This window comes from Zea mays, chromosome 2 (genome assembly GCF_902167145.1).
Source record: "Zea mays cultivar B73 chromosome 2, Zm-B73-REFERENCE-NAM-5.0, whole genome shotgun sequence".
In the NCBI taxonomy this organism is placed as follows: domain Eukaryota; kingdom Viridiplantae; phylum Streptophyta; class Magnoliopsida; order Poales; family Poaceae; genus Zea; species Zea mays.
Window position 1 is genome coordinate 187213867 of NC_050097.1, and position 12836 is coordinate 187226702.

Here is a 12836-nt window from a genome sequence, read left to right on the forward strand (position 1 = left end):
AAGATAGATCTGTTATGTAGGTCAAGTTAGCCGAGTTGATTTAAGTCACCAATTTAGTCTTAAGTGAATTAGGAGTATGGCCTTATCCTTTGTACCAGCATTAAGTAACTTGCATTAGATTAGCTCAACTTAAGGTTAGCCTTCATTAGGTTAGATTGTTATGACTAGATAGACTAGATAAGACCTCCTTAATTAGATCATGGTTGTCACTTTAGGATGAGATAAGTAAAGTGGTTAGGATAAGATGAACCTATTAGGATAAGATAGAATCTTTTAAGATAAGACAAATTTATCAAGATAAAAGAGAGTCTAAGCTAGATACATTTTTTTAATGAGGGACAATCTAAGTTTGATTAGTTATATATATGCCTAAGTATATGTAGATGCAATTGTGGACACTACTCCACAACTAATCACACTCAATCAAAGATACAAATCAAACAAGTATCATGAGAACAAACATTCGAGTACACAAATATTTACAAAAATAGTTTTTATTTTTTTTGTTCCTAAGAGTAGGTCTCCTATTCCTAAAGGTCACTTTAGGTACGAGATTTCAAAGTGTGAAATCCACATTTGTCTTTATAAAGAAAAGATAAGAATAATCAGAGTAAGCAGAATTAGATGAAAAAATATTAAGAAAAAGTTTAGAAAAGAATCAGAGTAGCAAAGATAAGTAGATAATGGTTGTCCGGTTCTATCTAGGTTTCGTCCTACAGTCAACATTCCTCTGATACCACTTCTGTCACACCCGGTATTAGGGCCACCAAGACCCGGGCGCGAACATAATCACCAGGTGTGCTGGGACCAAGTCTCACACATATGATGAATCATGGCACATGATTGAATGTCACATCTTTACTATATAATAGGAGTTCTGTACAAAATAAATAAATAATTACATTATAAGGAGACAACGGTCCAGCAACCCAAAGTTGACTGGGAGACGATGGCCTAGACCTCTCACGAACACATCGCAGCATCCTCCATGCGCCTCATCCTGTGGTACCTGTTCTTGACCTGTGGGGGGTGTGAGACAGCAAGAGTGAGCTCACATACGTTCATCGCTCAACAAGTTGTGGGGAATAATGTGCATGAACTCGCCAAAGGTGGGAGCTCACGTGAAGTGTAAGGCTTACCAAAGAGGATGGTTAGAGCTGAGCATTGCTTTTAAAGTTGGTCAAAATTTTATTAGCAGTTACTAAGTATAAGTAAATACCAACCCAATTAAATAGTAGAACAGAAGTAACAACATCACATGCGATGCAATGCATATGACAAATTGAATTTAGTTCCATAAGTTAATCATGTGAGTGTCCGAGCTGCTCATGACTGTGAGCACGGCTAGTATACCAGTTTTACACTCTGCAGAGGTTGCACATCTTTACCCACAAGTCATGTTACCCATCTGCCAAGAGACGGCCAATCCCATACACCTCTACCGAGGAGGCGAGGCAGGGTAATACTACGAGGCCTTTACAAAGTTCCACTAGCTTCAGAAAACCCGCTACAGTTTATACGAAGCTCCAATGCAGGAATCCCTCGCATGACCGCCATCACAGCAAAATCATCCCAAGGGCCTCCCTACACTGACCACTCCCCTACTACCCTTGCCCCTTTCGGGTAAGGTAGTCATCCACTCCCCTACTGCCCTTGCACTGTTTTCCCGGGTGGTTCTCCATGTTCCAATTAACATAATGATCTTGTCATGAACAGTAATTAACAAACTGATAATAAAAGTATAATCATGAATAAAATGTATCTCTATACACAAAACCACATAAAGCAATAGCAGGTACTACCCAAAAATTCAGTGGTGAACAAGGTATAAAGATAGTCAAACTAGGGTAACCTATTGGGTCCCATCAAAATTAACCTATCAGATCATTATGATTAATCATAACATGATTGGGTAAAAAGAAGTGATCAAGGGCACAACTTGCCTGAGACTTGAGATTCCAGGTACCGACTTGCTCTTCAAGTGGCTCGTGTCCTCACTGCTAAACGTAGCAATACAAACAAACATGGTATAGACAAATTTAACATCACACCAAACATAAGAATAAACTGCATAATAATAATCTATGTGTCGCTACGAGATCGCGAGATCGAGAACCGCTAAATTCGGGGCTACGGTTATGAAGTTATGGTTTTCCGAAGATCCACGTGGTTAAATATAGCATAGACTAAGTGCAACATTTTAACCTATATTTCATGACAAAACAAAGTTACCAGATGATAATAAATATTATTGTGAGACTAATGCAACTAGAATAGATCAAAACGGAGTTGCGGTGATTGAATTATGAATTTCTCGAGCTATTGAGTACATGGTATAGATTAATTCCGATGAATAATTTTAATTCATGTTTCATTGCTAAAGAGAGGTACTAAGTGGTAGACAATATTAAAACAAAATTAATGTCTCTGGAACTAATTAATTTGGAGCTAAAATGAATTTAATATGAATTATATAAGTCTCGAGATTTATTTTTGTATTAAAAATCTATTTCTCATATTAATTTTCTATTTTTATTGTTCTCTGGACTGGGCGTCAAAAACAGAGGAACGCAGGGGTTAATTCGCAAAAAATTCCCAAGATTCAGGATCCACCCAGAGATGGACAGCGGGTCGTTTTCTATAAAGGACAGGGGCACTGTTGCAAAATGCCACGACGAAGGGGTATCGTGCGCACAGAGCCGCCATATTAGGTTTGGACGGCCCAGATCAATCGTAGAAGGGGGCATTCCTAGATCTAATCTGAGCCGCCCGCATGAGATCAAACGACCACGATTTAGTTTTGTTAGAGTCAATCTTGACCACCGATCCGATCCAGCGGCCGAGCTTATACGCGTGAAGGGGTACGTCGACACCTAATCCCAGCCGCCCAACTGGATCCAACGGCGCAGGCACCATCTTCCTCCCGACGGCGCAACAGCCACTGGTGCCCAGTCCCCCGGCGGCGCTGCTCGTCGGCGACATACACAGGCCATGCCAGATGCCAGATCCCCATTGAAGCTGAGCGCTAAATGAAGAGGGAGACAAGGCACAATCATAGGAGGGAAACTCACCGCACCACGTCGACGGCGCATGGCGGAATCACGGCATGCATGAAGCTCCTATGACGAATTTCGCGAGCTCCAGTCAGTATCCACCCGTGGAGACGCCCTGAGGAGATCTTGTGCACATCGACGATGCCTCCCCATGTCTTCGAGGTCGGGGCGGTGGCCCATTCGGCGGTCAACCGCGGCGGGTTGTGTTTCCGCCGTGCTCTCAATCACCGACGAGCAATTGGTACGCCCCCAGTAAATAATCTCGTCGGGGAAGACCATAACGACGCGCGGATGGCACTGGTGGAGGACCAGGGGGTGCGGCGGCTAGATTTTATAGCCAAGTTGCAGAATCCGCACGCGCATTAACGCAGCAAAAGACTCTCAAGAACACTGCCAGAAGCACTACTGGGACAAATACTACAAGTTGACACACTAAGAGCTTGTTTGGGAGCAAGTGGAATGGAGGAGATTGAGGGGACTAGAATCCCTCACTATTTAAAATTGAATAGTAGGGGATTCTAGCCCCCTCAATCCCCTCTATTACCCTTGATTCCAAACAAGCCCTAAGCATTATTCCCTCCTTCCCATAACAGGTTCGTGTTCTCCCTAGGTACTAGAGCCTGCAAATGATGCATACACAAAAACATGATACATATGCACAAGTATATTAGTTACACATGGAGGACATATAGTCATAATCCACTCTTCATCTCTTTGTTTCTGCAATTGAACCTCCTCTTTCCTCACCTCCACAAGTTCTTTTTCATTGTTAACTCACTCCTGTTCAAGTGCAAAGGCTTTATTGAACCACTCCTCTTTTTTAGCTCTTTCTCAACATCAGTTTCTCTCTTTTGTGCCCACATATTTTCCAATGTTGTTGTCACACTTTTCTTCTTCTCTTGTAACGGTGTTGCTTTAGCTTTTTTTTCTTTCCACTAGGCCTTGTCAACTGAATATCCTCTACGCCTTGGACCTCACCTGCTCATGTTTCACTTGGTACCCTTGCAGTAGCATCACCATCAGGACTAGTCTTCTGTCTCTTGTTCTAAGTTTTAGCAGCAACCAATTTGTCAAATTTAGCAAGCCATTTTGGTTGTGTCCTCAACTTTTTCCAACAATGCATGAATTGAAATGCCTTATGTTGTTCATCTTCAGATTTATATAAGGCACATGCCTTCACAACCTGCACAAACCAAAATCCAAGGGTGTATGAGATAATAAACTAATTAAGCTGTAACAAATCGTATACCGGAAACATAGTAAGTACCTTATCCGGCATTGTGGTGCCACTCTAATGTCGTAGCTCAATCCGTGCAAGACAACCACAAAAATTATTCTTGCATTTCTGAATGGTCTCCCATCGGTGCATTAAAGAATTAATGGTACACTGTGATTGGCATGGCTTGTGTTCATTGAAGTACTCATAAATATGAGACCAATACCTGCCACCTTTTTTATATTTCCCTACCACAGGATCCAAACTTACATTCAACCATGCGGAAACCAGTACTTCATCTTTCTGATCACTAACTTTTTTGGATGTCTTATGGTTTGGCCTTGCAATAAGAGCTGGTGTCCCAACAGGTTTTGCTTGTGAATACTGTGCAACACTTGTGTTGGTATAGTTATCTACATCCCCTTGCATGCTTCCATCCATCATCATGTTGGAAAAAATCCATTCCCTACAATGTTCGTTTAAATTGACTTATCCAAGAGGCAAGTGTAAGCAGAAAGTGAAGTTGTGCACAGTTTTGAAGTAATGTTAAATTATGGCTGATGGGGTATGAGATTAGGATCTCTGCCATTAGGAAATAATTAGAGTGCATATTTTCTCCCGCTTATTCTGACATTGAAAGTGCAAACACTACGAAAATGTGTTACTAAAAGATGACTGAAACAAACATTTTTTACTTGCTTCCAACAAGAACTGAAACTATCCATATGAAAAAACTACACTCAAGTAAGTCATTCTGGTATGAAAATAGAATTTTAAATTCTAGCTAATGCTATGTTATGTGCAAGTCCGACCTGAAAACCATGTATATGGGTGCCAGGCCAAATGCATTATATGTAAAAGAGCTACTATTCTCTTTGAGATAACATCAGCTACCATGCAAGTAACAGAATTATCACAATTTAGTTCAGAGTTTAAGAGCAAATGCTACAGTCCAATATACATTGACAAAACAAATAGCACAAACAATATTTCACTTGAAAGCACTGAACACATTCTCCACTTTTTATCATCCTACGATTGGTTTAGGTAAATAATTCTTCGGCGAACAATATGAAAGTGTATACAAAATAAATACCACAAATAATATGCTGCAAGAAGACCCAGTGAACTCAATGATTCAGTGAAAGTTCTGACAAACAAAAGTAGTGAAGAAATAGTAAATCTGAACAAAGTGATTATGATACATACCATTGATAAATGTGTTGCCCATGTCTATGTGTTGAAATCTTGCTGAGGAGGCGCCGTTGCCCCGGTACGGCGGCGTAAAACCAGGATTTTTTGCAACGAAACATGACCTTGCATCTCACCTGCAATTTCTTCAACGCCGGTAAAGCCTAGGTCTTCACCATCGGATCTTTCAAACCTTCTATCGCCGTCGGGCGATTGGACCCGACAAAGGAACTGGTCGCCAATGCGACGGACTTGTTCTTGTCGAGCTAGGCCACATTGTCTCCTAAGCCGATCCACTGCTGCCTCCGAATCAAACCCTCACACCAGCGCCGCAGACGCCCCTCACGGCACCGCTCCATAGCTCCTTCGATCCCTCCTGCGTGCGGCAGAACATACGCACCCAGATGAGTTTTGGCGCGCAAGGGAGGGAAATAGCGCGCCAACTGCAATTGGGGAGGAATCTCGCACCTGGATATTTGCGGGAGGATGAGCTCGGTTTGTGTAATCGCCAAAAGATTGGGAGAAATACGGGAGTTGTTGGACGCGGTAGAGAAGACTTCTTACTGTAAAAGTTCTTTTTGGATTGGTTCACATGAGTTGCTATAAAGTTTAGTCGCTTTTAATCCCTAAACTGCTAAAGAGGGTGATGATGTGACTAAAAGAGGTATCCCAAATAGAAATTTTAGAAACTTAAGTTTTGTCACTAAATTTAGGAGGGTGATTAAATAAACCAAACACCCTCAAACCATTACATCCCCTCTTTCTTAATTCTATTGGCACACCACTATGTTTTAGTATGCTATAACTAATGAACTAGAAACGTTCTTTGGGAGTGCGCTTACAACTGACGTAACCATACAAGCAAATTAAACAAGCATATCAGGTTGTCAGGATGTCCGGGAGCTTCACCGCTTTCGTCCCCCTCACCGGCGCCCTCGTGTCCGGGAAGCACCCGTCGGCCGGCAGGTCAGCCACCTCGCCGAACTCTGACACGGTGATCGGGAACGGGAGCAGGTGCCCCGGCAGGTCCTCCACCCTGTCCTGCGTGTACGAATCCCACAGCCTCTCCGCCGCTCGCCGCACGGCGCGTACGCACTCCAAGCTCTCTGGCTCCAGGAACAAGGCTCCGTCGTCGGCGTCCTCACTGGCATGGCGTCCCATGAAATGCTCGTGCCACAGAGACATCCTGAACCCGTACACTTGCCCACGCGCCCGGCCGCCTGGCCCGTTCAGGTGCGCCGGTTGGTAGCTCCCCTGCGCGATCTCGCTGTCCCGGTTACCGGCCAGCGAGCGCTCGTTCAGGTTCGCCGAGCCAACCATGACATACTCGTCGTCCACTGCGCGCAATAGTGTGTCACCACAACAAGACAGTGAGATGAGGCTGCGAGGTCCAAGGTGACAACGCAGGAGAGGGGACGTTTTAGAGAGCGCGTACCGATCATGAGCTTGGCGTGCACGTAGATGGGGCCGCGGCGATTCACCTGCGCGCGCCAGTAGTCCGTGTCCTCATCCGGCGTCTCCGGCGGCGAGTACTCGCCAGGGAGCGGCGCCTCCCGGTTCCCCAGGCAGAAGAAGTTGAGGTAGTCGCAGGGGTGCGCCTGGCCGCGCAACCCGGCGTCGTCGATGGCCTTCGCGACGATGCCGTACATCATTTCCACGGTGCGCCTGTTCCAGAGCAGGATGGCCTGCACGGCCTCACCAGCCGGCACGCCCTCGGGCCACATCGGCGTCACAACGTACACTGCGAACCGCTCGCCGCACCGGATCTTGGCGGCGACCTTGAGCGCGATCTCGACGGGCACCAGGTTCAGGCACCCGGCGTCCCTGTCCGCCGCCCACGACGCGCAGCCACCGAGGAAGTACTGGTTCTCGATGTAGATGAACCGCTGCGCGCGCCGGACGGCCTCGACGTAGCCGATCTGTATGCTGCGGTCCACAGTCACGTCCTTGCCGCTCGTCAGCCCCATCGCGGCGGCCTCGGCCGCGTCGGAGGGGAACCCCACGACGGACGCGTCGTCGATGGACCGGAACACCTGCACGTTCCACGGGTCGTTGCCGTCGAAGCTGACGGGGTCGGGGAACGCCGCCGGGCTCAGATCGAGCAGGCAGCCGCGCATGTCATCCGGTGCCTGCTTCCTCCACCGCTGCTCAAAGTTGGCGAGCACGTCCCACGCCACGGGGCCTTTCAATCTGCAGTGCACATCGTGCCACGGCTCCCGCGGGCCGCCGCGCCGCAGGGAGGCGTGCTTGTAGTTGTTCTGCATGAAGTCGTGGGAGTACGTGGTGTCGAGGTCCCTGAACAGCGTGTGGTTCTCGTCGTCGTACCTGGTCGAACACCTCGCATCGTTAGCTCAGCTTTGGGCTCTGTTGCAGCAGCAGCAGCTCAACCGCATCCGTATATAGTACCGGCCGTCGCAGAGGTCTATGCCGCCGATGAAGCTGACGACGTGGCGTTCGTCGGTGCCCGGCGTGGCTGCGTCGAGCGTGACGGTCTTCTGGTGGTGCGTGAACTCGGCGCTGGTCTCGACGTGCTGCACCATGGTCAGCGACGCGTCGGCGTTGCGCGGGCAGAGGAAGCACCTTACGTTTGTGCCCTCGAAGAACCTCCGGGTCTCCTCGTCGTGCGTCTTCATCAGGCCGGCGTTGCCGAGGAACGACACTGACGTGTTGTCCTGCCACGGCATCACCAGCACGGCCACCCCTTCGTCGGCCTTGCGCTTCAGCAGCTCGCCCAGAGTGTCGCCCTCGGCGCCGGGAACCGCCCGACGGCCCGCGTCGCGGACCAGCGTGATCTCCGTGTTCACCGACCACCCCGCGACGTACACGAACCGCCGCGCGTCGCGGATGGCGGCGTAGAGGTCCTCCCAGAGCCGCGCCGGCCGGTACGCCAGCCCGCCGTCGAGGCGGACCCCCGGGTCGAACGCGTCGGACAGGTGCGCGTTCTGGTACAGCGTGACGCTGCAGTTTGTCCGCTCCGGGAAGAACGCGGGCTTGACGCCCGCGAAGTCAGGGAGGCGGACGCCGGCGCCCCAGAACGGGTCGCGCTCCACGCCAAAGAACTGGAGGCGGACGCGGAGGCTCGGCGTGTGCGTCTCGTGGGCGTGCTCGCCGCCGCGGAGGTCGAGCAAGCACTCCAGCGGCTGTCCGGAGGCGACGCGCGCGGCGGGAACGGATCCGGCGCCGAGAACGCCCGCGCCGATAAGGTGCTGATTCTTGACCGTGAAGGTGACCGCCGCGGCGGGGTAGGCGCAGTGCAGGCGGAACGACTGGTTCCAGGCCGGGCTGGTGGGGTGGAACTCCACCTCGCGGGTGCGCGCCACCCGCGCCGCGCCGACGTCGACGTCTACGTAGAGCCGGCTGTGCTGGAGGCAGTGCACGCCCAGGGACTCCTGCATCTTCTCCATGGCCTGTCCGTCGTCAACAGAACACGTGCCGCCATTGGTCACTGACTCACTGTGCACAAGATCTTCACAACACAAGGTTTCCAGTTCACTGTTCCCTTTCAAAAGTCTGTTCCTTTTCGACATGTCATTAGATTACGTAGTACTCCCTCCGTTCTAAATTAAAATTTGTTTTAATTCTTTACTGAATTCATATAATAATTAATATATGTTCTACGCTTATAATTATTCATATGAATATAGACATAAAAAATTAGAGCTAAAACAACTAATTTTAGGATGGAGGGAATACTATAAAAATCTTCCTTTCTTTTTTTTTCTTTATTTTCTATAACCAAATATGCACAATAAGGTCCGGTTTGTTTGAGATTATAATTTATATAGATTATATAATCTAACTTAATTTAAACTAACATTTAGTTTAAAAATACTCCATCTGTCCTAATTTAGTAGTCGTTGTAACACTTGTTTTATATATCTATATTTAAATTGATGATGATGAATCTATACACATATACAAAACACATACATTAATTATCTTATGAATTCATTAAAAAAGACAAACAAATTTTAATTCGGGATGGAGGAAGTAAGTTTGATAAAACGAATTTTAATTCAGGATGGAGAAAGTAAGTTTGATTATATAATTTTAGTAGATTATGATCCAAACAAACATCCCCTAAAGCATTAATCCCCATGTATATTTAGACCAGTCATTTCAGTGTCTTTGACGATGATTTGTTAAGCCAAGCGACGGTGCAAAATGCGTTTCACGTTTCGTCAGTCTGACGGATGATCCAACAGTCAGTGGCAGTTGGTGACCACGAACAGCGAAAAGGGAGAGGCATCCTTGACGGCCAATCCATTAGCTCGCAAGCAAACCATGGCCGCAAAGCAAAGCACAGCTCACTACAGGGAATCAGAGAGAAGCTAGGCCTGCGTGCCAGCCTGCAAGATGCGCTGTGCCAAATTTACCTGCATGATCCGGCCGTGGACGGCGTTGCGGAGGTGCTCGGCGTCGAACACTGTCGCTTCCAGGACGCCGTGGAGGTAGACGACCTCACCGGCGGTGGCGTCTCCATCTTGCTGAGAGCCCATGATGCCTGTGGCGTGCTCGGCCCGTTGCCGCCTGCTTTTCTCTTCCCGCGCGCGCGCGGGTGAGCTTTTATAGCCGCGACCTGGCAAGGCCCTCAAAGGGAAGAAACAAGCGGCCCTTTCTACCACCGGTGGCACTTGTTTATGCGTTCCTAGCAAAGGCGATTCCATGCAGTTTTGCTAGTCGTCAGCGAAACACAACGCCGTGCAGCATGTTACAAAAGGCGCTGCAGCATGGAAGCGAGCGGGATTCCCTAAATTCGTAAGCAACAGTGCCGGCACAAAAAAATCACAAGTTTAAATCATCCATGAAACTAAATCTACTTTAGATCTTATTGCACTATATCAAATCTACTAGCGGTTCAAATAGTTCTATAAATTATTAAAAAAAATCTAAATTAAATAGACCACGAGTCTATTTTCTTTACAAACCGGAAGCGATGTAAACTGTCCCTGATGTTCGTGATCGATTTTAAATGGTGAAGGAACATCAGCGCATCACTAGAAGATTCAGTTGGAGCAATTATGTTGACCACACTAGTAGTGATCCAAGCAGAAACATAGGGCACGTCGTCTTGTGCCGGATATAACACTATGCAGACAACGGCCACTCCTGATCCTAGGTGGCTAGGTTCGATTGCAACCACCACAGCGTAGTGCCATGAGAGCACGAGCTAGCGAAGTTCTTTGGCAGAACTGGTGATCCCTGTGAACATAATGACCCTAGTTATCTTCCGCTAGCTTATAAGGTTTAAGTTTGCGTATTCGAAAAAATAATATGCAGTGATTTGACTGTTTTTCTTCTCGATCGTTTAATTTCAAGGTCCAACAAAAGCATGTCACCTCATGGAACTCATTTTTTTCGATAAAGAAGCTTTATATTAAAGGTTACCAAGAGCGATACATCAAGAGGATACATAGTCTTGATACACAAACTTCCGGCCTCTGCCTAATGAACATAGCCAAACTAAAAAAAACAAACATAAACGCAGCAGCTTCCCCAGGCTAGCGACAGTCAATCCGAAGACTAGATCGCCACCCATGCACCCGGGAAAAAAAGACCATGGTCGTTCGCACCAAGAGTCGCGAACCCTCCACAACCAACGTTCGCAGCTCCTCTCGCTGAAGGATGGCCCAACTTGATAGCTTCTGTGACGCCAAATGGATAACCTGCAAAGGAGAACACAAGATTTTTTTCTCAAAAACTAAGTCATTTCTACAGATCCAGAGCGCCCAGCACAGCACCGCCGCTCCAAGTAGAAGCAATGGTTTCAGCACACTATTAAAACCTTGAAGCCAATCCCCAAACATATGGTCTACATTTTGTGGTTGGTTGATTCCGGTGGCCATTAGAAACACGCTCCAGACTGATCGGGCAAGCCGGCAATCGAAGAAGAGGTGTTGAATGGTCTCTTCCTTGTGACAAGAGGCGCATGACAAACTATCTTGCCAGTTTCGTTTAGCCAAATTGTCTTTTGTGAGGATTACGCCCTTACGCAAATACCATTGGAAAATTTTAAATTTCAGGGGGCCTTTAGCTTCCAAAGCTCTTTATTAACATTAGGGATATTTCTGAGCATCAAAGCAGCGTAGTGCGATTTAACCGAGAATCTACCATTCGTGGAAAGGGTCCAGCGGAAGGTGTCCTGTTCGTGGGACAGCTCCACACCTTGTATGCGTGACAAAAGAGAAAGCCAATCAATCAAATTGGCTCCAAATAACTGTCTTCGCCAGGAAAAGTTCAGAGGCGAAACACTTAAGGCTTCTGATATTGAAATGAGTTTTTTCCTCGCAATGTTATACAGGGCTGGATATTGGTCTTTTAAAGAGGACCCATCCAACTAGGCATCCTCCCAGAACCTCACTTGAGAGCCATCCTTTATGAGGAATGAGCCAAAACGGAGGAAGGTTAGCTTTACTTTCATTAAGCCTGACCAAAAATGGGAGTCACCAAGTTTCCACTGCACATGAGACAAAGGTTTTGAGCCAACATATTTATTATGTAGTAATTGTTGCCACATTCCATCTGAGGTGAGTAGCTTGTACAACCATTTACTGAGAAGGGCTGTATTCATCATATTCAGATCCAAGATACCAAGGCCCCCTTGATCCTGAGGTTGACATAGAATGTTCCATTTAGCAAGTCTATATTTCCTTTTGTTTTCATTCCCCTGCCAAAAGAACCTCGATCGAAAATAGTCTAACTTCTTAAGGACCCCTTTAGGTAGGGAGAAGAAGGACATCATATACATCGGTAGGCTACTAAGCACTAACTTAATCAATGTCAGGCGTCCTCCGATAGACAAGTGCTTCCCTTTCCAACTGCTAAGTCTCTTCTCAAAGCGCTCTTCGACTTTAGCCCAGTCTCTATTTTTCAGCTTTCGGAAGTGGATTGGAATATCAAGGTAATTGATGGGGAGGTTACCCGGTTTACATCCAAAGAGTTCTGTATAAAGTTCTAAATTCTCCTGGGCAGCCCCAAAACAAAACACTTCACTCTTATGGAAGTTGATCTTTAGGCCTGAAGCTTGTTCAAATGCAAATAGAAGAAGCTTCATATTGCACGCTTTGTCCGGATCATGATCCATAAAGAGTATAGTATCATCTGCGTACTGGAGAATTGAGAGCCCGCCATCAACAAGGTGAGGGATCATTCCCACAACCTGCTCATCCGTTTTGGCCCTACTAATGAACACTTGTAGCATGTCTGCCATTATATTGAACAAGAGGGGAGATAAGGGATCCCCTTGCCGGAGTCCTTTTTTTGTTTGAAAGAAATCCCCGATATCGTCATTAACATTCACCGCTACACTTCCTCCCGAAATGAAGGTCTTAATCCAAGATATCCATTTGGACGAGAAACCCTTCATCCTGAGAGTT

The 12836-nt window shown here is 46.9% G+C and overlaps 1 protein-coding gene and 1 pseudogene across 2 annotated transcripts; both read right to left on the minus strand.

Moving 5' to 3' along the window:
* Positions 1 to 3687: 3687 nt before the first annotated feature.
* LOC115035152 (uncharacterized) lies at positions 3688 to 6191 on the minus strand (annotated as a pseudogene). The gene is made up of 4 exons (NR_163796.1): positions 5929 to 6191; positions 5479 to 5836; positions 4321 to 4735; positions 3688 to 4236 (listed from the first exon to the last, which is right to left on the minus strand). The product of NR_163796.1 is annotated as an uncharacterized protein (transcript).
* A 13-nt stretch (positions 6192 to 6204) lies between these two features.
* On the minus strand, positions 6205 to 9982 carry LOC103647433 (phospholipase D alpha 1-like). Its single transcript, NM_001370945.1, has 4 exons — positions 9837 to 9982; positions 7867 to 8867; positions 6896 to 7785; positions 6205 to 6797 (listed from the first exon to the last, which is right to left on the minus strand). The coding sequence occupies exons 1-4, from the start codon at positions 9957 to 9959 to the stop codon at positions 6340 to 6342; spliced, it is 2472 nt and encodes an 823-aa protein (NP_001357874.1). The 5' UTR covers positions 9960 to 9982; the 3' UTR covers positions 6205 to 6339.
* Positions 9983 to 12836: the final 2854 nt, after the last annotated feature.